The sequence below is a fragment of the Callorhinus ursinus genome, unplaced genomic scaffold (assembly GCF_003265705.2).
Source record: "Callorhinus ursinus isolate GAN/ISIS: 27379988/994484 unplaced genomic scaffold, GSC_fseal_2.0 scaffold8, whole genome shotgun sequence".
In the NCBI taxonomy this organism is placed as follows: domain Eukaryota; kingdom Metazoa; phylum Chordata; class Mammalia; order Carnivora; family Otariidae; genus Callorhinus; species Callorhinus ursinus.
The window spans coordinates 11,180,574-11,206,502 of NW_027397070.1; the positions used below are offsets into that span (position 1 = coordinate 11,180,574).

General features: G+C 42.8%; 1 protein-coding gene across 9 annotated transcripts in view; it reads left to right on the forward strand.

The window, feature by feature from the left end:
• Positions 1-25,929, forward strand: part of NPAS3 (neuronal PAS domain protein 3) — an 835,099-nt gene that overhangs the window by 782,886 nt on the left and 26,284 nt on the right. For all 9 annotated transcript variants that reach the window (XM_073895072.1, XM_073895074.1, XM_073895073.1 and 6 more), the window contains one exon: positions 22,670-22,863. In XM_073895072.1, coding sequence (XP_073751173.1) covers positions 22,670-22,863 — 194 coding nt within the window. The remainder of the gene's footprint in view (positions 1-22,669; positions 22,864-25,929) is intronic.

The following is a 25,929-nucleotide window of genomic DNA, read 5'->3' on the forward strand; positions in this document are numbered from 1 at the left end:
CATTCTGAAAGGAGGAATATGATTTTCCTAGAATCAGTAACTCAAGAAAAAAACTGAAATCTTTATGCATCAAAATCTTAGATTGCAAAATGAATCAGAAATAGGAAGCATCACATAGACCTCAGTCACCCAAGTACTTGGTCTATACATACTTAGGTCTCTGAATTCTTGGAAATGTCTGGGTATTTGGCATAATATAAGCAAAGCCTACATTTTAGGCAGCCTTAGGTTTCCCTTAAATACAACATTTCATAAAATCCGTGGCTTTAAGAATGGTGACTTTTTTTTCTTATTAAAAAAAAATTACTCCTACTTCAACTCATTTACTTCTAATTCTGGTTGGCCGTTCAGCATTTCTACTAATCGTAGTAACCTCTATAAACAGTGTTATCTGAACACCCAATCCCTTTGTTCCAGTAAAAGCCTGTGTATGTCAGACCAGTTGCAGTTCATCTGCAATTAAACAGCTGTTCTCAGATGAGAAGTAACCAATGACAGAAAAATCTGAATGTTATAACCATGCAAATATTCAATATTTTAAGTGATGTTTTAAAAGTCAAACATAGTATATAACTACCTGATTTGCAGTATGAGCACATTTTTACCCTTTCTCTCCTGCTCACCTAAGAAAATAAAATTTGGTATTCCTGGATTGAATGCTTAATTACTTCTTTAAAAACCAACTTTAAGCAAATTAAAGGAAGACAATCTCGCTCTCTTTCTCTATTTTTGCAGTGCTTGCAGAGGCTTTATCTTTCTATCAAAGATAATATGAAACTTTGGTGGTTTGTGTTGCAGATCATTAGCTGACTTGCTTTTTATCTGCTTGATTTTATTTCGTTTTCTTTCTCAAACATCTTTTTTCTCCCCTCCAAATAATCAATGCTCTTGATTGCTCTCAAATGCCTCTGCTTGTATCACCACAAAGCTAGGGTAACCCCGTGGAGTACACTCCCAAACCAGGCAAGAGCCAGTTAAGAGCAGATCTTTTTGTTTAAGTCAGCTCTCAGGGTAGAAGGGGAAATCACATCCCCAGTTGGCTCTTGACTTTTTCATTACCAAATGCAGAGGCCAGAAAAGAGAACCGGACAAAAACGGGCTTGGGTATATGTTCGGTTGTTTTGCATGTACTAAAGCAACACAGAGCTGATGCACAATAAACAAACATGCATTATGGGTTGTTTCCAGTCACTTTATAGACACATGCATTCATAAATTTTGATACGGTTGTAAGAAGCCGACTTTGATGGGACCAAACTCACAGACGAGCTTTCGATCGCTGGAGCAACCACAGTCTAACTTTATGTTGACAATTTATCAGCTCTTCTCCGTCAAGGAAAATTGTTTTTTAGTGCTTGCCTATTAGCAATCACATGCATAATATGAAATTGAGTTTTGGGGAGGACGGCCTGCCATCTGTCTTTCTGATTTTTTTTCAGCATTTCATGCTCAAGTTCAATTCTCTGTGTATCAAAATGCTGTAAAACAGGATTCACCCATAATATGGGCACTTAGCAAGAAAAATGGGCCAGATACCAATGTTATCTTATAACTTGCAGACTTTTAAAAAGGAAAATCATTGATACCCCAATCTGTGCATTATCTTTCCAGTGTACTTCAATTCTGTCTGCCTCTCCAAGCCAACTTGGGTATGGCTGGTTCTTCATAGAGAACAGTTCATTATGGTTCTTTGAAAAGTTGTTAAGACGCTTTTATAAAAATAAAAATTCAAAGAGAAAGTGGAACATAATGTGAGGTTAAGAAAATGGAGCTATAAAGGATTGGTGGGAAGAATGAAAAAGATGTATTTAGTTTCCTTTCCAAGTTCCAATATGCTAAGATTTTTATCAATAATATTGTTTTTCTGCAACAATACCTGCCTCGGGGAACATCTGCTCTGTAGCTGTCAGGATTATACTTCTCAAAATATGCTTAAGATGATTCTGTTAAATTGATAAAAAATAGGACACTCTGCAATGTAGAAGGATTGCTCAAAAGAACATTCCCAAGCCTTTCATGTGTAACTGCATTTGTGCGGCAGGGCATTTATTGTGCTATAAATTCCATCACTGATTTTGGCCAGTTCAGATTGATTCTGCAGTAACTGTAAGTAATGAACCTTCTTGAGTCAAGGGGGGAGGAAAGGAGGAGAGGTAGCCAATACACACGTGGCTGTGGAAATACAAATCGTAGGGTTCATTTAGGCACAGCTTTTATCAGATCATGCAGCCAATACCCTACAAAGCAGGAAAATATATATCCCGAAAAATCTACAGGTTCCTTGACCTGACTCCAAGAGTTACGACAGGCGGACAGAGGAAAGCAATTCTTAGGGAAAGGAAGCAATTTATCTTTCCCTGAACCTTTACTTCCCAAACTTGTTCCTTCTCATCTTTTTCCACATTTTTCCATCTAAAGTATGGGCAGCTGTCCATCCTACAAGAGCAACAAAATATGGAGCTCTTTTCTTAGGGAAAAGTTAGCCATCCCTGAAGGCTGGCCTCCCTCAGCCCCCAGGACCTAGGACTGGATGGACCCTAAACCCAGAGGAAGCTCTCAGGGGTGACTCTCATCAGTTTAGACTTTTGTAAAGAGGAAACTCGCTTATCCTGGAGTTGATTGCTGAGACCAGTGAGACACCAAGGTAACCAGTGAGATGAACAGCAGGAGAAACACCACTCAGGGTGCCCCATGACCGCCATCCCCCATCCCCTACCCTGGCCCCATGACCGCTTCCCCAAACCCCCCACCCCTGACTGTGGTGGTGGCTAAAGAAAGAAGGTGTCAATGAATGAAGCCAAGACAGCAGTAATCTGCAGTGCAGTAAAGAAGTACCATCTAACATTACAGTGGGGAAGGGGGATTCTGATATTCTTTCAACTAGGGAAATGGGCAGGATGTGGGAGATGGAACAGTGTGATTTGGGACTGTGGTTGTCAGCAGAGCTCGAGCAGAGTAAAGTAGAGAGACTTTGGGAGGGAAGGAGGAGAGGAACATGAAAGACAAGTTTCACCTATTAGGGAGGCCAAGGAAATCCTCAGTTCCTTCTTACCCAACTCCCTTCTCCTCTCTGACCTCATTTTTATGGGAAGCTTAGGAGCAGGGTAAGGCCCAGAATGTTGGATCTGTGGTGATAGCATGGGCATAGGGGGCATAGCTTCAGTGGAACATGGGCAGGCAATAATTTGTTCCAGTCCTGGGGTTTGTGTCCCCATCCCAGTGAATTTTCAAAACTACAGAGGCATGAACAGATAATCCATCTCTGAGAATAGCAAAGCATCCTCACTGTTCATTCATCCTCAAGAACAAATACCACAAATTTTTCTGAGATTCTTTCCCTGTGTTCTTTTCCCTCTCCCTCTTGAGAATCATAGAACCGTAAAGCTGAAAAATTCATAGATGTGGTATTTGAATGTTATGAGGTAAAGCTGACAGAATGGACCATCTAGGGCCTCTTGAAATAGGTACATTTCTCACAGGGCTATTTGTTTGGGGTAATTATTAACTGCCACAAGACCTCTTCCGTCAGAAACCACAGATACAACAGGGCAAGTCTTTAGATATGGGCACCCACAGTTAGCCAAATGGGGAAGCCCAGAGCTATTAGAGTGGGTACTGGACAACACAAGTGGGGTACTAGGCCCAGAATGGACATTTCCAGCTCCAGAGGAAACCTGACAAAAGCTTCTTCCTGTATGCATGCCTTGGTACCATTAACATTATTGGAATTCACCATCAGTCACCTCTCCTGGCATCTTCCTGGCCTATCCGGGCACAAAGTGAAGAGGAAGACAAATGGTTTCATAAGGAAGAGATGCAATATCCTGTTTTGAATCCTTTTTTTTAGAAATGAGTAGGGATAATCGTGAGTTTTAGAAAACTGTGAATTATTTTAGCTCCATTCAAGGGGAAGGACTTGCCTCTGAATCATCTACAGTATGCCACAACACTTACGCGACTTCTAATTTGGTTCAGTCTGTTATTTCTTGTCATGTTGGAATTCGAACATACCATTTAGAAAATCATAAATATTAAGAGGACTGAAACACTAGTGAACTTCCAGAGCTGTGTAGAGTGTCTTCTACAGGTCAGAGAGGAGATATAAAATGGGACTGTAGATAGAAACATGATTATATGTCTTTCCAAAATAACTAGACAATTCATTAGGCATATTTATGACCAATTAAGACTACCACAGGGTCAATGTGTTGAGTTGTATAAAAATTAACCATTAATTAAAGAATACAATATTTGTACAGAAGTTGATTCCCACATAGCACTGGAATCTAAACTCTCCCCAGCTATCAAATATGTGGTATTAACTGTTGTAGCCCAATAGAGCTACCAAAGAGAAATTGGTAAAAATTATCTGTAAACTATTAAAAGCTGAAAGTAATCATCGATACAGATACTTATAAGTGGTTTTTGTATATATAATGACTAGTATAAAAAAAAATCACGTTAATGACATTTTTGGTGACTTGGTAGAATGTACAGAGTCCCGGCCTTAGAATCAACAGATGTAGGTTTAGCCCCAATTTCGCTCTTTGGTTTGTATCTGACCTTAGGAAACTCATTTAGCCTCCCTGAGTCTGTCAAAAGGGAGTAATAGTGTTCTTCTGAAATATCATAGTTATTATGAGGTTAATGTAAGATAATATGAGTGAAAATGTTCTGTAAGGTCTAAGTCTCTGTTAATATCCAAGATTACCTTTATTGGATTACAACTGTAAAATCTGGGACTTTAGCATTTCAGAAGATATTGGCTTAGTTTATGTTTATCACTAGATAGTGCTCTTTTCTCCAGTTTATTTCTGTTCTTGGTGCATATGTTTTTGCGAAGGGAATCATTTTTAACAAGCTTTCAGATTACCTATTTTATTTCTGAGGAGGGCAAAGGGCAGAAAGTTTGTTCATAAAGTAAGAGGAGGAAGGTCACTAGAAGTTACCACCATGGCTCCATCCCCACAGTGAAGTGTGTGGGTCGCTGAGAGGAAAGGATTATGGAGTGGCCATGAATCCATGGTGGATGGGCACGAGCAACCTCTTAGGACTCCTTGCCACTGTCGCTCACTTTGGTTAATGTTAAGTCTAATGTTTATATTAGCCAACTGTGAATTTGGTATTATACTGTTTATTGATTGAAACCTTATATAACCATATTTGCATTGAAATAAAGTAATCGGTTACCAGACTCAGTAATTAGTAACATAGAGATTTTAAGTACCTTAAGGTATAAACGGTGTGTTTTCTTCAGGGCCATGATGAGCCAAACTAAATGGACATTTTCTATAGTTCCAACAAGATGGCATCTTAAGTATCCAGTGTGTTCAGGCAGTAACTAGTAAGAGTCTGATCATTACCTATGTTCTCAAGGCAATTTCACATTGAAAGCTTTTTGAAGCAGAGGGGAGAAGGGTTTTAGACTGCTCAGGTGGATAAAATAGGAACTGAGAGTGGCGGAGATGGGAGTGTGGTCCGTGAAAAAAGAACACTAACTTGGAGGAACATCACAACCACGTTTGACTGTATAATGCCAAACAAACAACGTCATCTCCCTTAGCCTCCAGTTCCTTATTTAGAAGATGGATAGGCTACTGTGTGCCCTACCTACCCCAGAGGCTGTTATGAGGATCAAAAGGAAGAAAGTTCAGGACTTTGTGAGCTCTCGCGCAGCAGGATGAATGGAGAGTGTTCAAGCAGTCATCAGTTAAGTACCTCCCAGAGTCTGTGCCCTGTGTGGTATACCGGGAAAGAAAAGACATTCTGTGCCTCTAAGGAGAAAGAAGCAGAGGCAAGAGAGAACAATCCCAAGTAGTACCTGCCTAGTATTGATTGGGTGTAGACAAGAGTGGGAATTCAGAGGGAAGGGGACAGCTTTGGGCTAGCATGGCCAAAGAAGAGAAGAAGGGATTTGACACAGATCCTGAAGAGTGGATATGATTTTCCCTGAGGGAGGAGGACAGGGAAGGAATTCCTGGCCTAAGAGGTGGTGCGAGCAAAGGTATTGAGAAGGTAAATGCAAGACAGATTCAGGCAATGGTGTGAAAAGCATTTGAAGTGTAGGGAGGGTATAGAAGATCAGGTTGTGAAGGTCGGGACTCAGAACTGTCACAAGACTTTCCTGAAAGCTAAGTGGTCTGGAATTTATTCCAGAATTAATCAAGGTTCTTGAGTAGTAACAATAATAAGACTTTATGTCGATAAGGTGCTGTATGTTTTCAAAGGTATTTTTAAAAGCACTGCCCCATTTGGTTCTTTCAGCAATTCTCTAAGATAAGGATGGCAAGGATGATCGTGGCCATTTGACACATGGGTAATGGAGCACCCAAGAACTGATGTGGTTGCTCCCAACTACACAGCACGTAAATGAGGGATGGGAGTCAATGTAAAGACACCGTAGGAAGATGAATCTGGCAGCAAAACGCAGGATAAACTAGAGTGGGGGAAAAAATTTAAAAAAGAGACCAGTTAAGAAGCTGCCCACCAGGCTGTCCAGATGTAAGATTTCAGTAGATATTAAAGATATTAAAGTAAACCGACGCTGCCTCTCAGCAGGCAAAGGGAAGCAGCTTTTTTGCAAAAAAAGTGTAATGGCACCCAGAATGAAGATAACATCAGTCATCAGAGATAGGGTAAGAAGAATTCCCAAGCCTGACGATTGGCTCTAGAAAGTGAGAGGCAGAGGATCAAAGACGAGTCCAAGCAAAGTGAGGCACTCAATGACTCTGACTTTAACCTCTGATGCAATGGAAGTGTTACTAAAAATAAAGAGAGGTCCAAGGTTCAAGCCTGAGTAAGTAGCTGAACACTAGCCTTACCCACACACCGGTTCTCTGTCCTCACCTGGACAGGGTGCTGGCCATTCCTTTGATTCACCTTCCTATGTAGCCCTGATCACACTCTCCTTAGGCCCAGACAGGTGGACTGTGAGCTCCGTAGTAACTGTGATGGGCCCAGTGCCTGGCACAGAGCAGTGCCCGGTCACAGTCAAATGCTTATCTATTTAACGAATAAATGAATGAGTGAATGAATGAATGCCCTCAAAGTTTTCTCCTAAAATCTCAGGTCAGGTCCTATACCCTTTTCTCGAAAAGCCTTCAGTTGTCCCCATAGGTCTACACAATAAAGCCCTAACCCCCTCGTATGGCATTCAGAGCGTCCCGCCATCTAGCCCGCTTTACCTACGCCAGCATTTCCCATCTACTCCGGGGTCTCTCTGGACTCCTCTCCATTCCCAAACACAAGCAGCAGTTTTGCCTCTCTGTGCTTTTGTTGATAAGAGGTCTTCGATCTAAATGCCAATCAAATCCTACTCGTCTGTAGGAATTCCGCTCAAATGCCGCCTCCTCCAAGCACCTCTCCACCTGTCTCGTCAGGACAGTCCCCCTTGTCACTTCCCCTGCACTTTGCATTTACAGGCCCCATTCAGGGCTCGGCTCACACATCCATCTCCCTGACAAGTTTGCCCCCACGGGGCCTGGCAGAAGGGTGGCACCTAGGAAAGGTTCAAACGAAGGAAAGGAAAAATGGCAAAAGAGCTGCTCTGGAAAGAAGATGATGAACTGCATTTTCACGTTCTCTGATAAAATTCACCGCTTCGGTACAGATGTCTCTCAGTGAAAAATCAAATCCATGTCAATGTTGTACATTTTTGCAAAAAAGCTGCTTCCCTTTGCCTGCCAAGAGGCAGCATCGGTTTACTTTAATATCTAGGTTTTTCATCTTCCTTACTCAGCAGGAACAGCCCACTCAAACTAAAGGAAGAAACTGACATATTTTGGATTGACAGATGTCAAGGGACACTACCATCTAATTTCCTTATTGATTAATTTGAAGGTAATTTCCTGGTAACCCAGGCTTCCAAAAATGTATTTTAAGTGGCATGTTGGTAAAAAGAAAATTAATTTCTCTGCGTTAAACTTGCCAGCTTTTGAATTAATTGCATGAGCCTAACAATCAATTAATAAATGTTAAGCAAACAAGGGAAAATCGGTCAATTAAAAATGACAAAATTGATTCCGAGGGTAGATAAACCAAAAGACTGTCAGAATGCTCACTTCGAAGTTTGGATACCCTGCCTCTCTGTACAATCTACCTCCCACTTTCTACACAGCATTCAAATTGCTGAAGCTTTATTATAATTTCTTATAAATAAATTACCACCTAAGCTTTCTTCGCTGCTTTAGAGGGATTAAGGAAATCAAACATAAACAGCAGTCCTCCACAAGCTACGAAGAGAAGGTCATTGCTTTGGGAAAGTGTGCCACCCACTGTATTCTGCAGAAGTGTTTTTGAAAGGGAAGCCCATGCAAAGTGGGCCACCGTTCTCTAAATGTTTGCCAGCGCTCTGTCGGGAAGCTGCTCTATAGACTGCCTTTCTTTCTCCTGGTCATAAACTCAGTCAAAGATGTCTTCCAGAGAGAGAGCAGGCAAAGTGAGGAGTGGCGGGACCAGGGAGAGTGTGTGCCTTCTTAGAACATTCGGATTGAACCTGCTCAAACACAGCGCTCTCTGGGACTCTCACCTTTGGGGCTGGACATGGCCTAGGGGGCATGGATTTATTCTCCTGGCCTGGATTTTGAAATTGGCTCCCTACACTTGGAAAGGTAGACGCTTTGCAAATGATGTCTAAAGAGAGTGTACAAAGGATAGAATTTGTCTCGTGAAAATACCTGCATAGGCTTTACAACTGCGCAGGGTTACTGTTGGTGTTTACCTGGCCCGCCATGCTTGCCTTTAGTCCCACCCAGGATGGGTTTTATCAGAAAATAAGCCCATTGTCCTCTCCCACGTGGACTAAAAAAATCAGGGATGGAAGCATGCACATCACTAATTTCTCCATTTTGCCAAGGGCACTTTTCGTAACAGATATGTATAAAATTTCTAGAACTATTTATATTTTAGCAAATAGAAGATCTCCAAATAAAGTGTGGAAAAAAAATGACACTGAAGCAGTGTGTTTGAACTTCTACATCCTACTGAATCTTCCCTTGAATGTTGACGATCTCTCGGTCTTAATATAACCAAAATCAAAACCCCATGCACCAGCCCTTTCCATTTTAGTACATGGCACCATCCTCCATCCTGAGACTCTGGCCAAAAGCTCAGAAGTGTCCCTTGAGACTGCTCTTTACCTCAGACCCCACAGTGAACACATTAGCAAATTCTGGCATTTCTGCCTTCAAAGTGTATCCACAACCCAACCAATTCCCGCTATTCCCTCGGGAGCTACCATCACCTCCCCAACCTGGGCCTCTGCAGAGGCCTCCTTTCCTTGGCCTTCTTGCTTCCACTCAGGGCCCCAGAGTAGCCATTTGCATGCATCAGCCAGAAACATTTATCAGATCTCAGCACTCCTGCTTAGGCCGTTTCTTTTCATCACTGTATCCCAGAGCCTAGAATAGTGCCTGAAAATATACGAACCTCAGTGATCCTTGCTGAATGAATGAAATCATGTAGTTTGGGCCAGGTACACAAAAGGCTGCAGGGGCATCTGGATGTTTGGGAAGCACCATCTCACCAGGGAGAAACCAGCAAAGAAGAAAAGACCTGCCCCTGAATCTGAGTCATCCACGCATCTGCCATCCCACTGCTCACCCTCTTCCTCCCTTCGAACGTCTTCTGGAAAAGGAGATACTGGGGGGAATGGGCTAAGTTGGCCCGTACTGCCTAAAGCCTCTCCTTTGGGGTTTCTGTCTGCCTAAACTAAAGTAAGCTTTAAAAAGTCAAGTGCTGATTCTAGTTCTTTTAAACAGACGCATACGTACTTGGCAGTCATGATAGCACAAGTCACTCCAATAATCAAAAGAATCATTACTTGTTTTGCTAAAATCCCAAGGAAATCGCTCAAGATGTGATATTTCAGCACTAATGAGGTTGTGCCTGAAGAAGTGTGATTTTAATTGTGATAGATTTAGAGAATCCATTGCAACACTGCGGGAGAACAGCATGCTCTTCCCAATTCCAGGGAAAGGGCATTAATATCTCATGTTTTTGTTTTATTTAGTCTTCGCTGGCTGTGTGGAGAATCACCTAAGGTGATGGCAGAGCTAGTAGGGACTACATCAAATAGAACCCTATAAAGAAACTTTATTTTCTCCTCCCGCACTATGAACAGAGACTGCACAACAGAGGAATATTTGTCTTGAGTTGCCGTACAAGCTACCAGATTGATTTGCTTTGCCACTGACGGTTCTGATCCTGACAACCTTTCCACCACCTTCCATCGTCCAAAGGTTGAAAGTCACCACTTTAGTCCAGTGGCTCCCTCAGCCTTCACACGGGCAGACAGAGGAAAGGAGTCTCTGCAGAATTCTCCTTCATTCCCAAGACTGATCTGGCTTGGGCGTGAAAAGCTCCTGGTGGAAGTCTGTATATGAGCAGTGTTGCTGATTACTTCATTAGAACCCTGTGCGCTTCAAGAGCCATATGCTTTCAAGTTTCTTTAAATGGTATTAGGGAAAAATATCCTCAAGGCATTATTTTTAAAGGGGACTTCAAACGTTCCCTGAGAAGAAAAAAAAGTATAGCACGTTTGAACTCCAGGGGGTTGCAGGAGAAATCTTACTTAGCAAGACTGAAAATGGAGCCCTCTCTTCAGTTTCAGGGGGAAGTAAGGGTTGGTCACCAGCAGAAATAAATTTGAAATGTGGATGGAGGAAGATGCAGAAAATCTCCAAACCCTTGAACCCTTACCATGAAAGAGCAGAGAAAAAGAGGACTTGAGGAAAGAAATTAAAAAAATATATATATAGTTTTTGTTCTCACATCCAGTGGAATACAGAGAATTGAACACTCCCCACATATCTTGCAGAGTGCAAAAGGCTGCAGGTTCTTCCCATTTCTTCTACATAGGAAAGACTTCTAAATAATCCCCCCTTCCTGTGTTATGTGTATTCAAACATTATTTAAAGACCTGGGAAGCAAGGCTACAGGTAGGGGTAAGGCTCTTCGTTTCGAGTTTCCCTACAAATGGTCTGCTCCAGAGGTCAAATCAAAGAGACGCTTCAAGTTTAAACCCTCCTTTTCTAAATAGATCCCAACCTGATCTCATTTAATGCATTGATATCTGGTTTCTTAGGCATTATAGTTGCAGTATTACATATCAAAAGGACTCTTGAGAAATTCCCTCGAATTGATAATTCTAATTTCTTATGTATAACTACTCTATATTCACTCAGAGGACGGCTGCATTGTATGCTAAACCATGAATCGTAGAAATTGGTCCCTTTGTAGGGAGGTTTGTATTAAATCGAGATGCTCTCTTTTTTTTTCCCCCCTGTTTGTTCCCACACTTGAGTTCCTGGTGTCAGTTTGTATTTGGCTTCTTGAGCATATTAAAGTTTTTCTACTGCTTATGATGTTCTTGCCAAGAGCACACTTGCAGCAATCTGCACTAGAACAGTCTTTGTGCCAATTACTTCAAAAAGTATTCTTTAAAATAAAAAGAGGGAGGGGGATTTTTTTTTTTTTTTTTAGGGAACTTTCAGGTTATAGTGTGATGGTTTCAATTTTAATTTTTGAGTCCGTCTTCCTGAAATGATGGCTTAGAGGCTCTGAAATGTGCATCTTTGGTTTGTTCTCTCTCTCTCTCTCTCTCTCTCTCTCTTTTTAAAAGCCTTCCTACAAAATGGAAGTCCTGATAAAGATAGAGGAATAGCAGGGGAATCAGGAGTATGGAAGAAACTGCTGTCGTTGCTGACACCACACCCTCATCTACTTAAACAGCTTCGGGAAGGAAACTGCTAGAAGCTTGTTAAAGAGTTTCCAAATGTGTGTCTGTAAATGACTCTCTCTAATCATGGCTGAATAAACCAAACGCAGCAAATGAGCTGGTGACAGGCACAAAAGTCACATGAGTGTTTTGAATCGTATATGCTGAGTGGATAATAACCCATGTCAGGGCCATGGGGTCTTTTGAAGGTTAAAATCCTAAATTTGATAGAGTCCTTTAGATAGAGAGACATAAGCACATATGGGAAAACAAAAGAGGAAAATGGAAGGGAGAAGGGCCGCCGAAACGCACGGTCAGATAGGAGAAGAAGCAGGAGATGAGGGGACCTCGATTTTCCGCCTTTGCCAGCCACTAACTGGCTTTGTGTCCTTGGGCAAGACAGTCACCACACCGACGTCCCTCTCCACACGTGAGATACAGGAGGGTGGCTTGAGGCAGCCTGCCAGAAGTGTGATTTTAACTGTGATAGATTTAGAGAATCCATCGCAATCTCTTGCGCCATCTCCAGCGTGCGGTCTTTCTGGGATGTCGAACACAAAGAGGTTTGGGCGCAGGTACAGATCCATTCTCTACGTAAAGAGAGACGTTTTGAGAGGCGTGTCATTACCAGAAAGTACTCTCAAGAAGGATGAAATTTAGGATTAATTAAGGGGGCCTTTTGGAATATTAGCAATAGAGTTTAGAGGGCAGGTTACGAGACATTTAAAAGAATGACCTTTGCTAATCAGTGCTCAACACATAACATCTAGGCCTCCCAAGGAATAGAAACCAAGATAGCAGAGACAGACAGTTGTGGAAGTTTAGGGCTTTGAGGATGGGTCCAGGCTGCGTGTTTAAAGATTCTATAGACACAACGCTAAGGAAGGGTCTCAGCGGCCATGTAGGGAGGCCCACTCGCTTTCTCCGTGAAGAAATGGATGTAGAGAAAGGAGGTCCTTGCACTCAGACCCACAGCAACATGTTACTTGAGTGTACCAGGGAAACTGAGGCACCTTGGCTTCAGTCAGTGTGGTTTCTCGCACATATTTGGGTCTCGAGTGCCCAGCTTAAGAGAATGCTCTTTGTTCTTGCGTTACTTTCCGAGTCCCACGTACCCACTGTAGCCTCCTGGGAGGTGATCATTTTTAGGTTTGATCTTTCAGGAGTTTTATGTCTGAATTTGGGGAATATTGGGGTTTTCATTTTCTTCAAAAATATTTATGACCTATGTATTCGCTTTAAAATTATTTAATTATCAGGGGCACCTGGGTGGCTCAGTCAGTTATGCATCTCCCTTCTGCTTAGGTCATAGTTCCAGGGTCCTGGGATCAAGCCCCGCGTCCAGCTCCCTGCTCAGTGGGGAGTCTGCTTCTCTCTCTCCCTCTGCCCCTCCCCACCTCATACTCTGTCTCCCTCTCTCTCTCTCGCTTGTTCTCTCTCTCGCTCTCAAATAAAATCTTTAAAAAAATAATAAAATTATTTAATTATGAGAAATATAATCATTAATACTTGTGTGTTTCCCCCTTAAGGAAATGGTTGCTGCAAAAACATCTCAGCTCTTGAGACCGCAAACTTGCCCTTCCACAAAGGCCAGCCCACCCATCTACGCGGACAATAACTGTAGTTCTGCCTCCTCAGAAAGAGAGGGGTAGCTGACTCCTGTGTATAAGAGCTATTTTTTTCTACAGGTTTTCCTTTGTTATCAAAAATACAGTCATTTCTTCTCCTGTAGACCTTCTCATTGGGTGGAGGGCATAGAATAAGGCTGGCTAAACATTTTCTCAGGATGGTAAAGAGCTCTCTGGAATTGCTGTCTTCATGCAGAGAAGCACTCAGTCTGTGGTACACAGCTGTCTTTGGACATTTGTTGCAATTTCGAGTGTCTATGTATAAACTCTGCCAGCAGACTCGAGAGAAACAAAGGCTAAGGAGACTAACTTAGAACAAGACTAGTTGTTCGACTCAAGAAATTTAAGTAAAATGCACGTTCAACAAAATTGTTAAGCAAAGATCATAAATAGAAAACATTTCATTTATATCTTTCCCAGTAAGAGTTCATGGGTTCTAAAGACACTCTATATAATAAGGTATGGTATTGGGACAGGGATGGGGCAGGGGTAGACAGGAGTAAGGGAACCAGTTTCTATTCCTTATTAGTCATGGGACTAGGTCTGAGTTTTGTTGTGGTTGTTGTTGTTTTATGGTGTTGGAAAATAAAATTGCAGTCTGTTACACTGAGAACTGCCTCTCCACCTTCAAGGTAGTGTCACTACGCCCCGAGGGTCCTCTCGGGTCCATGAGGGCTGATACCCCCTCCTGCATGTCAAGTGATAGAGGAATAAAGAAGTTGCCCTCTACAGAGGTACCATGGTCCTCTGTCCTTCTCTAGAAGACTTTAATAAAGTAACTGAATCAAACGAAATTTGATCAGATGTGTATGGTTCAGCCTTCTTGCTTTGCCCCTTAACAATTTATTGAGGTGTTTCTACCCATGGTCTGTTTTATTAAATGATATTTGAAGTGTTCCACTCTCTGAGAAAATGTGGTTTATGTCTTTGGCATACATTTACATAATCTTGTTAAGGAAATCTCTCCAGCTTCAACTATCCCAATAAAAAATCTTATCTCTGGTAGAAGAAAGACTGTTTTCTCCAAAGGGAGCAAGAAACAAATATGGAGTCCAGACACATTTTGAGAAACTAAGGCTGTAATTATAGTTATATTTTTATGTTATGTATTTGAAGTTTGTTAAAAGAGATGGATGAGAAGTAATTGTTATGTGTGGAGGGTACAGTCACGTAAGAAAAGAATGCTGTAGCTAATGTTTTTTAAATGTGGGTTTTGAAAATAATTTTTTATTTGTTGCCTTGGAAAATATTTCTACATTAAAAAAAAAAAATCACTGAGGGTGATAAATCACCAGCAATCTCTCAGCTCCCCACCAGAGCCATCAAATTAAGGGTTAACCTCTCAGGATTGCCCCGAATTAATCAGAAGCTAAGCCAGGGGCAGGCTGGGCAAGGGGCAGGGAATTGGCAGAGCTCGACCCTCCCCCGCCCCGCCCCCAAGAGGCTTTGCCGCACAACAGTGCAACCCACTGTGGCGTGGCCACGCAGAGAACGCAGACCTTTACACAAAGAAAGGAGCCTTGACAGGGCTCCCAGGGCTGCTCTCTCGGGCAGCCCTGTGCACAGAAAGCACATCCTGATCCCGCAAGAGCCCAGGGTTCCTGCTTAACATGCGCCAGTCCTCCATTTTCAGAGGACCAAGATAAGGAGTTGTGTTCTATAGAGTAGGGTCTTTTATTCAGTCCAGATTTAACCATAAATATATGTTCATCTTTCTTTGCTCACTTAGGAGGCAGTCTGTGATCAGCCTCTAGGTCATCTTCATTAAGATCTCTGGTTTGGTTCTGCTCTTTAGATAAAGAGGACGCTGCAGGTGGATGACCCAGTGCTTGGTGAATGCAGACTCCCAGGCCCCTCCCCAGATTTAAAGAATCCACCATTTTGGGGGGAGAGGGGCCTTGGAATCCACCTTATCAATAAGCTCTTCAGGTAATTCTTGTGCACAAATTGAAGAACCACCAACCCTAGAGTTGTGTTTGTTTCTTTGTTTTTAACATGAATCCCTGATACCAGCATTAGGTGTTTGGGGCTTTCTAATTTAAAGGACAAATGTATGTTTTTCCTCTTGTACCAGACCCATTTAATTGTTTGTGTTACTTGCGTGAGTTGACTTTATAACTGGAGGAATGCTCATACGTAGGCTTATATAGGAGTCTTTTCCTTCAGGACCTTAGAATCTCCATGAGAGTAGAGAAATTAGCCCCAGCTTCCTCCCTTCCTCTGCTTTCCGTGGTCAGAAATGCCCTTGACCTTTCCAGACTGTCCACTTCCTGAACCCACTTCACGAAGTCTTTTTAGGAGTCCGAGCAAGCATCTGACCAGCTGTGCTCCAGTTATACCCCTCCTCCCCCTCACCTCACTGCCATTCAAACCAAATGGAGTCCCTGAGAACTAACACTTGCTAACCGTAGCCCTTTTATCCAAGGACCGGCTCCTGCCAGGTTCCTCTGTCTTAACTTTGGCCAGGATGCTTCCCAGGTACCAAGCCTCCCCTCCTCCCTTCTTTGCCGCCAGAGCCGCCCTTAAGTTGAGCCCATCTGAGACCTTCCCTAAGTTGTTGCTAGTTCTCTAGCCTAGCGTGCTGAATCCGGTGCCCAGTATTGAAGGTCCCTGATCTTAGAGGAGTTCTTGGGGACAAACTCCCAGAAAGCCTCCCACCACTCTGTGGTTCCTGAGCTGATGGCCATCTAGTTGATGAGGACATTCCAAGACCACTTCTCCTGTTGCATCCTGCTTGGGGCCCTGAAAAAGGTCTGCATTTTCACTCCCCTCCCCGCCACCCCCTCGTTTTCCCCTGAATTTCACCTCCCCGCAAATCTCACCTCTGCCTTGAGAAGTTCCACCTTTTCCCTTGTCTGCCTTTTCTCATCCTCAGTTGCTCAAGTCCCATTGTGAATTATGACAAAGCCTACTAGAGTAGAATCGGTTTCTAGAAATATAATCTGAGATCCTGGAAAAGGGAGGGAAATGGCCTTCTGCTGTTCTTCTGCCTTCACAGGGTCCAACAGCACCTTCTTCAGCACCTCCTATGAGCCCTCTTCTCTGTAGAGCTCACCTCTCTGGACAAGTACTTGGTCTCAGCTAAGCTTTTTTCTTGCTGTCTTGTTTTTTGTTTTGTTTTTCTGAGGGCCTTGTGCAAAGACTAAGGTGGCAGGAGTCAGGCAGACAGGGACAGAGAGACCTATTCAAGCCGATTCTCCAGCCCATGAATATGGTCTAAATCTGGGAAACCCAAGCCCTAAAAACTTGCAGGAAGTCATTTATATGAGGTTGATATCCTCACGCTGGTTTAGATTAAGTTGTTATGCTGTAGGCTAGATGTTTAGGTTCAGAAGACCTGGCTAAGCCTTTATCTTTCAGCAGGTTGGGGGCCACCTCAAAGCCCCCATCACTTAAAAATAATTAGCTGATTTTCCCACCTGAGCTAGTGATTTGATGATCTGTATGCTAAACCAGACTTCTACAGGGGAATAAAAGAGAAAAGACCAGAGTGCCAGAAGGAAGCTTAATTTTTAAGGTAAAGTTGGATTCCCTTAAAGGACAAGTGAAAAATCTCTGAGGATGCTCTAAACCCAGGGAATCCATAGTTTTCTCATGCCTGCAGCTTTTTTTGCTCCTATTTGCCTAGCCCTGTTCTGTACTCTACATTATATGTGGAAAATAATGCACATAATACTTAGCATTTCCTTTTGATAAAGTAAACGTTTCATATTACTAGTACTGAAATTTATTCCTAAAAGAATGGAGAATAGCTTCCAGATGTATTTTTCTGTCACGGACTTTCTTTCCTTAAGTATTGACAGAGGGGAGGTTTTATCAAGGTCTTTGTGATGGGCTTGTTTATAATGAGAAGATATTAGTGGAGCACATCTAAGTGTTTATCACTAACAGATGACTGAAAAGAGCATATGGCAGGAAGAGAAATATATATTTGTCTAAGAAACGTGGCTTGTTAACACTCCCACACTCATCCTAAACTCTGTGGACATGTACTTACGGCATCATGCGCATCCGCTGGGTGTATCAGAAGAAAAAGAAAAGTCAAGTCATGATTCCTTCAATATGGGACTGTCAGATAATGCTAATTGGGACATTTTTATCAAAGCTGGTAGGATTGCAACTCAGAAACCCTGCGCATTCTGCTTCACTGTGGCTGGCATCTGGGCAGTGCTGTGTAAGGGGTTTGGAAAAATACAGGCTTTAGCATTTTTGTAGAGAGCTCTTTATGATAAAACAAGAACAATGAAAGGAAGAGTGAGGATTGAGCTCTTATTTAAAGTTGAGCTCAGGGGCAAAGAATCTCTTAGTTCAGAAATCTCTTTTGAAGAATGTCTGTAGATTAGATTTAAGAGCAGACTAAGATGAACCTTTAGAACACAGAGGCAGTTTTTACCTGGCATTGGCCAAAATCAAAACATTGTTTCAGCTCTGATATGACCCATAAAACCCTATTGATTAATTCTCATCACTCTATATTTTCTCCATTGGTAATTCCATTTACCTCCTTGGTTTTAACTACCACGGGCCGGGGGGGGGGGGGACCACCTTCCAAAACTATTCCTTTAACTATCATCTCTTATGTGTCCAACCCCTTTTTCCAGCTCTCCCCAGGAGACCTTGTCCAGGACCTCTCCAAGCTGCTCAGATACAAAATGTCCACCGGAAATCTGTTTTGTCCCTCTGTCAGCAATTCTTCCATTCAGTCTATCATCATCATCATCATCATCCCATGAAACAGGCACAAAATCATGGTGCTTCTCCCCAGGTCCCATTATTGCTAATTTCTACGGCTTCCACCTGCCATTTTGGCCCATCTCTATCTCGTCTCCTGCTCGTACCAACTGAAGTGCTCCTGGAGCCCTGGGCTTTCCTGATGGATTCCCTTTTATTTGTTCTAGCCCTTTTCCCTATCTGGGAACCCCTTTCACCATTCTATAATCCTATCTATGTCAACAACTTATTCTAATGCCAGTTTAACATAACCTTCCTGATCCATTCTCTCAAAAGTATTCCCTACCTATCCTGAACTCTCCAAGATTTTACTCTATATCTTTCTTATGGTGCACACTTGGAACTTAACTGAAATAATATTTGTGAGCATATACACTGTATATCAGGCATATATGTAGACACTTTATATACATTTTAACTTAATCCTTTCAGCAGCCCCGTAAGACCTAGAAAGGCCCCTGCCCCTGGAGATCCGCATTCTACTGGTCTTGGGTACAGCTTGGACATGGGGACTTTTTTTTGAAAGTATGTGCCACACCCAGCTTGAAGCCCACACCCAGGGCTCGAATTCATGACTCTGAGATCAGGACTTGAAATGAGATCAAGAGTCAGTCACTTAACTAAGCCCCCCAGGTTCCCCCGGACATGGGGACTTTTAAGTACTCCCGGGGTAATTCCAATGTATAACATGGTTGAGAATCGCTGGTCTAACGCCAAACTCATGAGCAGGACATTCTCCAATAGTAGGTATCACCTTTGAAGCTTTAAAGAACAAACAAATGATAGACCCCAGCCCCGTCCTACCAGATTAGAATATCTAGGAGACAGAGTCTAGGAATCCACATGATGATAAAGCTTCACAGGTTATTCTGTCACATAACCAGGATGGAGAACCACCGTCTTTGTCAGACACTGTATCATCTTCCCATAGTCCTATATTACAAGTAATTATGCATGTCTCCTCCCACTGTGTGATCTGTAAACTCTTTGAGGACAGGTTTACATTCGAGTCACTGTGGTCTGCTCCCTCGCACCTAGCAAGGTCCCTTGTGCATAGTAGGTTTTAGAAACTAAAGCACCAATATTATGTCCTTTGATGAAGAAAACAAAGATAACTTTTTAAGAAAACAAAGATACCTTTACACAGTACTTCTTCTATGCTGAGTTTTTACATTTCGGTTCTCTGAGCATCATATTTGCATGTGTGTAGAGTGCCAGGGCTAGAACTTGAACTCAGCTCTTCTGACAATACTCTGGCCTCTACACCTAGGCCTTCAAAGCAACTACAAAGTGAAAAACTCGACTCTCTGTGTGTTTGCATACCTGCTGTCAGATGTGTTTCTAAAATTTGAACATAACCTGTCACGTGGGGAAAAAAGTCTGTTTGCATTATGAAATGGATTTGGAAAAATACATTAATTTCAACCCAAAAATTAAACATGGAACTAAATAGATGGCCCCTTTCCTCTCATCAATCTCAACCTCCCTCACCTCCAGAGGTACCTACAAGTAGACAAACATACCCTTTGACATTTCTTGACGGTTCAGTTACTGCGTTAGGGTTTTTTTTCCCCTTCATCTTAGTTTGTACTACTTCTCAAAGATTTTCAAATAACCTGAGTTTCTGGTTATAATTGAAATCTTTTTAGAAGATTCATATACAGGGCGCCTGTGTGGTTCAGTCGTTAAGCGTCTGCCTTCGGCTCAGGTCATGATCCCAGGGCCCTGGGATCGAGCCCCGCATCGGGCTCCCTGCTCCATGGGAGGCCTGCTTCTCCCTCTCCCACTCCCCCTGCTTGTGTTCCCTTTCTCGCTGTGTTTCTCTCTGTCAAATAAATAAATAAAATCTTTAAAAAAATAAAATAAAATAAAATAAAAAGATTCCTATACAGTTTACTTAAGGTAGTAAATTGACATCTGGTATAAACTTGTGATGTTTCACTCAATATGAATATGAATATGCACATAAACATAACAAAGTTGAAATGAAACTCAAACAACATCTAGAAACCTGGATTCTAGGCTCTTTTTGCCATTTCTGAGCTAGGTGACTCTGGGAAAGGAATGAACTTTCCAGAAGCCTCTTTTCCACCTAAAAAAATGAAAGGGAGAAGGACCTAAGATAGACCTCCCAAATTTTCTTCCAAATTTGAAAGTTTATGATCCCTTAAAATAAGAAGAATTAATTTATTAAGGCTTTTGGTCAAGATTAAATTAGTCATCGATCCTGATCCACTACTCAGGTGATATTTTAAAGGGCAAACAGAATTATTATGAAATTTGGACACTTCTTCACAAGGTAGAAAGTGTTCACCTCCATTATCTCTTTTCATTTTCATAACATACCTGCAGAACACTCCTTATTATCCCCATTTCACAGAAAAGAAAATTGAGATGCAGACGGTTGAGTGACTTGCCTTGGGTAACAAAATCAGAAAATAACAAATCTAGACCCCTAGGGAACCCAACTTTTGACTTCCTTCAGCACCTCGATGGCCACAGGCAATGCTGGAGAAGGGGGCCCAGGTAAATCTGACATGCAGACAGCTCCCCCCAGTAGCCTCTGTGCCTTCCCAAAATGCTTTCTAGCCCAGAAGCCCATAAGTTGCTTTGGAATAGAATACCAGTGAGGATTTACTTATCATCTCATTTCTGAGTGCATATTTTCTTGAGCATTTATAGATCTGTTTTTCCAAGAAGCTGAGAGTTCCTGACAAAACACGACAGATAATGATAAATGAGCATCTATGTTAGCCTAGCTGGGAGGAGGCCGAGGGACTGTTAACACCCCTCCTGTGAAGTTAATCCCATTTCTTTTAGCCATTTCTTTATTAGTTAATGAGGTCTTACAAAAATGTGTGTCTGTGATGGTGTTTTAGCATCCTTGCCTCTAGGAACATTCTCAAATATTCATAAAGTCGCTCCTCTGACCAAAGCCTAAAGCAAAGGTGCATTAAGTAATGAATTTTAGTCAACTTCAAATGTGGGTGGTCACAAAGCTGCTCCTGAAATATCCCCTCAATAATCCTCCTCATTGGTATCTCCAGATCTGCAGCACTGGGTGCAAATGTGAAGGGGAACTGGGAAAAATGGAATTATTTAGGACACCAGGACTCCGAAGGGCAGCCCCCTAAACTCTGATCCTGCCTCTTGACTGACAGCAGTGTGGCTTGCTTTTGGAAAACTGAATAACTTAAGGGAAACAGAAACAAAATGAAAAAGGAATTACCAGTCAAGCCCCTGGGAAGGAGAGCAGAGGCTCATTGTTATTGCTCCTGGGAGGCCAGAGACCCACTTCCCACTTGAGTTCCTTATGGCAAAGAGGGAAGCATCGAAAGATGGCTTGATGCTCAGTGGTGCATTTTTGGAGAGGCAAACCAAAGGCAGAAACTTGGTTAACTACTAAACCAAGCTCCCTGGTACGGTGAATCACAGTGATTACGTCTACAACCTAGTTTTGGAGGGTCCTCCACCCCATAGCACAATCCTAGGAACACAGCTGGAGTGCACGTGCACGCGTGCATCTCTAACACCCTCCTCCCCTGACTCATCCACACACACGATTTCCATCATCTCAAAGTGCACGCAATCCTTGATGCTTTTCCACCCTTTTATGATTTTGTTTCCTCAAAACATCACTTCAGGAAGTTGACATTATAGCTGGCCTCCTATGTGTAGTTTACAAGCAAAGGGACTTTTTCAAAGGGCGTCTGTAAAAATACCATTTCAAATGTGTGAGGAAGATGAAGCACTTCTGTCTGGTTCTGGATGGCTTGGACTATCTACGGTATACTTTTCCTAAGAAACGGAAAATAACAGCCCAGCATTCTCCCGCCTGTTTCTGCACAGGTAACCAGAATAAGCCACCAAAATGGTGCAGGTTTCCTGCTCCTACTTTCGAAGGAGCTCGAGGAACAAATGATAAGACCAAAGCCTTCTAACCTTCAACCCCCTAGGGCAGAGCAATAAATCACAATAGTACTGGTAGCTCAGGGCTTTCTGACACAGAATGTCTATGCTCAGAAGGGCCCATCCATGTCATTGTCACTAAGACTTGTATTCATTGGAGTCTCTTGGCCTTTTTACGTGATCAGCACCCACCCACCCACGCAGCCATTGAAGGAAAGCTCTGGGCCATAATTCTGAAAGGAGGTGGCCATGGAATCCATTCAGTACAGATGTGGTGACAGACAGACATCATCCATTAACAAAGGCAGATAAATGCAAACATTTTCTTTTCTAGCTCATTGCTCAACTTCCTGGTCATTTTAACCAGTTACACACTTACTCACAATGTTAAGAAAAAAAGAAAAGAAAAGAAAAGAGGGAGAAAAACAGGGAAGGGAAAGAAAAAGTCCTGAAAATAGCAATTGCACAGTAATAATGCTGCTTTGAGTAAAGCTCAGCCCATACTATTATTTCTCTCTTGTCCCTGCCGTGGGGACATTGAGGGCACTTTGACAGCCATTACGATTACAGAAGATACAAGCTAGTGTTGGTTGTTCCAGATGTAATTTTACAATTTCTCGAAAGAAATACTGTTACGTCCCAGATGCAAATTTGACTGTGTCCTGTCCTTAATGTTGTGTTACAGGTGATTCACGTAACAGGCCGGCTACGACTGAGGGTGGCCCTATCCCACGGGAGGACCGTTCCCAGCCAAATCATGGGTCTTGTGGTTGTGGCTCACGCCCTGCCTCCCCCTACGATCAATGAAGTCAGAATTGACTGCCATATGTTCGTCACTCGAGTAAATATGGACCTCAATATCATTTACTGTGAAAATAGGTACTTTGTTTTTGTTCTCATCTCCTCTGTTGTCTGTTACACATTGGTGAAGCCTGGTGTTTGCAGCAGTCTGAAGGATTTTACTCTCCCAGTGAGGCTCATTATAAATCCTGATCTTATTTTTAATGGCTGCTTGGACTGACACCAAACATGCTTTTTATTTAAAATTTACATTGCTGCCCTGATTTACATTAGGGACGACAATGGAAAGGATTGGGGTACCCGGACATCCGTATGCTGCAAGTAAGACCCGTTTTGGCCGAGAAACCAAGGAGAGAGCCCGGCTGAGACGTTCTTGGCCAAATTATGCCATAGAAGGCGTCTCCTGTTGCCTCAGTCAGGCCCACTTCCTGACTACTGTACGGGCCCAGCCTCACAGTGGCCAGTGTTCATATAGGCATTCAGCACATTGCCTTAGCTGCTTGCCGGGCTGCTAGAACACCTTACTACGGACTGGGTGGCTTAAACAACAGACGTCTATTTCCACATGCCTGGAGACTAGGAAGCCCAAGAGGAGGGCACAAGCTAATTAGGTTCCTAGCGAGAGCCCACTTCCTGGTTGCAGATAGGGGTCTTCTTGCTGGGTCTTCACATAGGGGAGAGCGAGAGCGCTGGTCCCTCCCTCCTCGCATGAGAACGCTAATCCCATCATGGGTACTCCCTCCCCATGACCTCATCTACACCTAATTACCTCCCAAAGGCCCCACCCCCTAATACTATCACATTGGGGGTAAACGCTTCACTATATGAATGTGGTGGTGGGAGGGACACGTTCAGGCCACAACACACGTAGGAAAAAAATAAATAAAATGAGAATTTGAGGCCCCCAGAGGGAAAAGGATGAAAAATCTGCAAAACTATTAAATAAAACTTTGTAATCCTGAGGATTCTGCTTTTATAAATTAAAAAAAAAAAAAAGACTCTTCATATAAATGACTTGACAGTCCTTCCTTAACACTGAGCTGTGGATAAAAGGACTTTTTAACCTCTGGTTTAAAAGTTCACTTTTTCCATTAAGCACAAAGCAAGGGACAAGGAAATGGGACAGTGCCCCCTCAGACCTTTCACCCACAAGTCACCAGCCCATCATCAGACGGATTTGAAGAAGAGAGAATCACGGGGCATGGGGAGAAGAGGGATGGGGGACTGTACACGTGTCGGCCGTGGGAAGGAAGGTATCATCCATCTGCTGGTGCCACAGGCAGAATCACTGAGGCAGTTTTGAGAGGGTGCTTTTGTGGCACAGATTATGGTCAGGCATGAAGGCAGCGTATGTTCACCGAGCCCTGGTAGTGCCTTCAGAGGCCACATGAAAGAGCAGAATGGTCAAGCGGCTCGGGTAATTGACTTCTCCGGGGCCTAGCCAAGAGGAAGACAGCCGTCATCTGCGTTCAGTCCACTGGGAAGCACTGAGGATGTTGAGACCAAGTTAGAAATGCCTACCATTTCCGGGCAGGAGTGGATCCAGAGGAAAGAATTCACCAGGAGAAAAAGATACCCACCTGAGCTATTAGTGTTCCGTGGGGTAGAAGATACCATGAACCCGTCACTCTTACCTAATAAGTAACTCTAAATCTATTTTTTCAAGTTTTGTTGGCATTTCTTAAATTTTTTTAGAAAACTGACTGTGTACTTGGTTGTGTGTAAAGTATTCTGGAATGGCAAAAGAATATCAGGAAAGACAGCCAAAGTGATTAGCTAGGGTTAGCAAGTAATAAGAAAGACGGTTAGCATTTGTTGAACACTTACTACACACTCGGCAATGTGCAGAGCTCATCATTTACATCATCTCCTTTAAGCTTCAAGACAGTTCTGTGAGATGAGTGTTGCCACTGCCCCCCACACCCTCAGGCAATTTCAGTTTAGAGAGAGGGTAAGTGGTATGCCCAAGGTCACAATTTGAACTTGAAATGTGCCAGATTTTAAAAATCAGGCATTTGGGGGCGCCTGCGTGGCTCAGTCGTTAAGCGTCTGCCTTCGGCTCAGGTCATGATCTCAGGGTCCTGGGATCGAGCCCCACATCGGGCTCCCCGCTCGGCGGGAAGCCTGCTTCTCCCTCTCCCACTCCCCCCTGCTTGTGTTCCCTCTCTTGCTCTCTCTCTGTCAAATAAATAAATAAAATCTTAAATAAATAAATAATAAAATAAAAATCAGGCATTTAGCTACACGTGGCCCTTCCTGCATTCCTTGCCACTTTTTTCCTAGAGAAGTCAGGCTAAGTGGTAAGGAAGCAGTCAGACCAACCACTGAAGGGGACCTCTCATATCTATGCATCCATTAAAGAACACAATTCTAGCCCACAAAGCTGTTTATTCTGATGAAAAACACAGACTGCTGGAGATGGAGCTCCAACCCAGGGAGGCAGCTAGAAAGTCTGATGACCTATGGCTTTACCTCTTTGAAAACATATGTAGGGCTCCCTTGATTTAGATTTACCACCATCACTCCCTCCGGAAAAACAGAGCCTCATCTGATTTACCTGCTCCCGGTGACTGTCCCATCCCAAAACCCTCACTTAATTTTCATTCCTGTGATCACAGATTGATTAATTCTGCTTCACGGACCTGAGTGCCTTATGGTGCCACTCCAATAATTGAGATCATTTTCTGTGACCCACTTTAAGCTTTTTCTCTTCCCTTAAAAAAAAAAAAAAAAAAAAACCTGTTTTCCACAACCCCTTATTAGCCAATACAATACAGCATTATTTCCCAGCTGAAGATGACAGAAGTTATTCTAAAAGGACCTGTGTTAAAAGTAACTGCTTATTTGATCTGAGGAAAAAGCCTACCTTGTGTGCCAGGCACTGTGCTACGTTCATTTCATTTCATTCATTAATCCCCTCACCAACCTCTTAAGTTGTTTTTACAGATAAAGGAACTGAGGCTCGGAGTACAAGGTGCCATCAGGATTCTGATCCTGCTATAGGTCATCAGACTGGTCTGGGGCTTTCTACACATATATTAAGAGGTCTCCGGACACCGAGCAGGTCACATTTGCCACAGTAACAGGCTCCAGTACATAGGAATGCTTCAGATGTTTTGAAGGATTTCATTCCAATAAAGCATA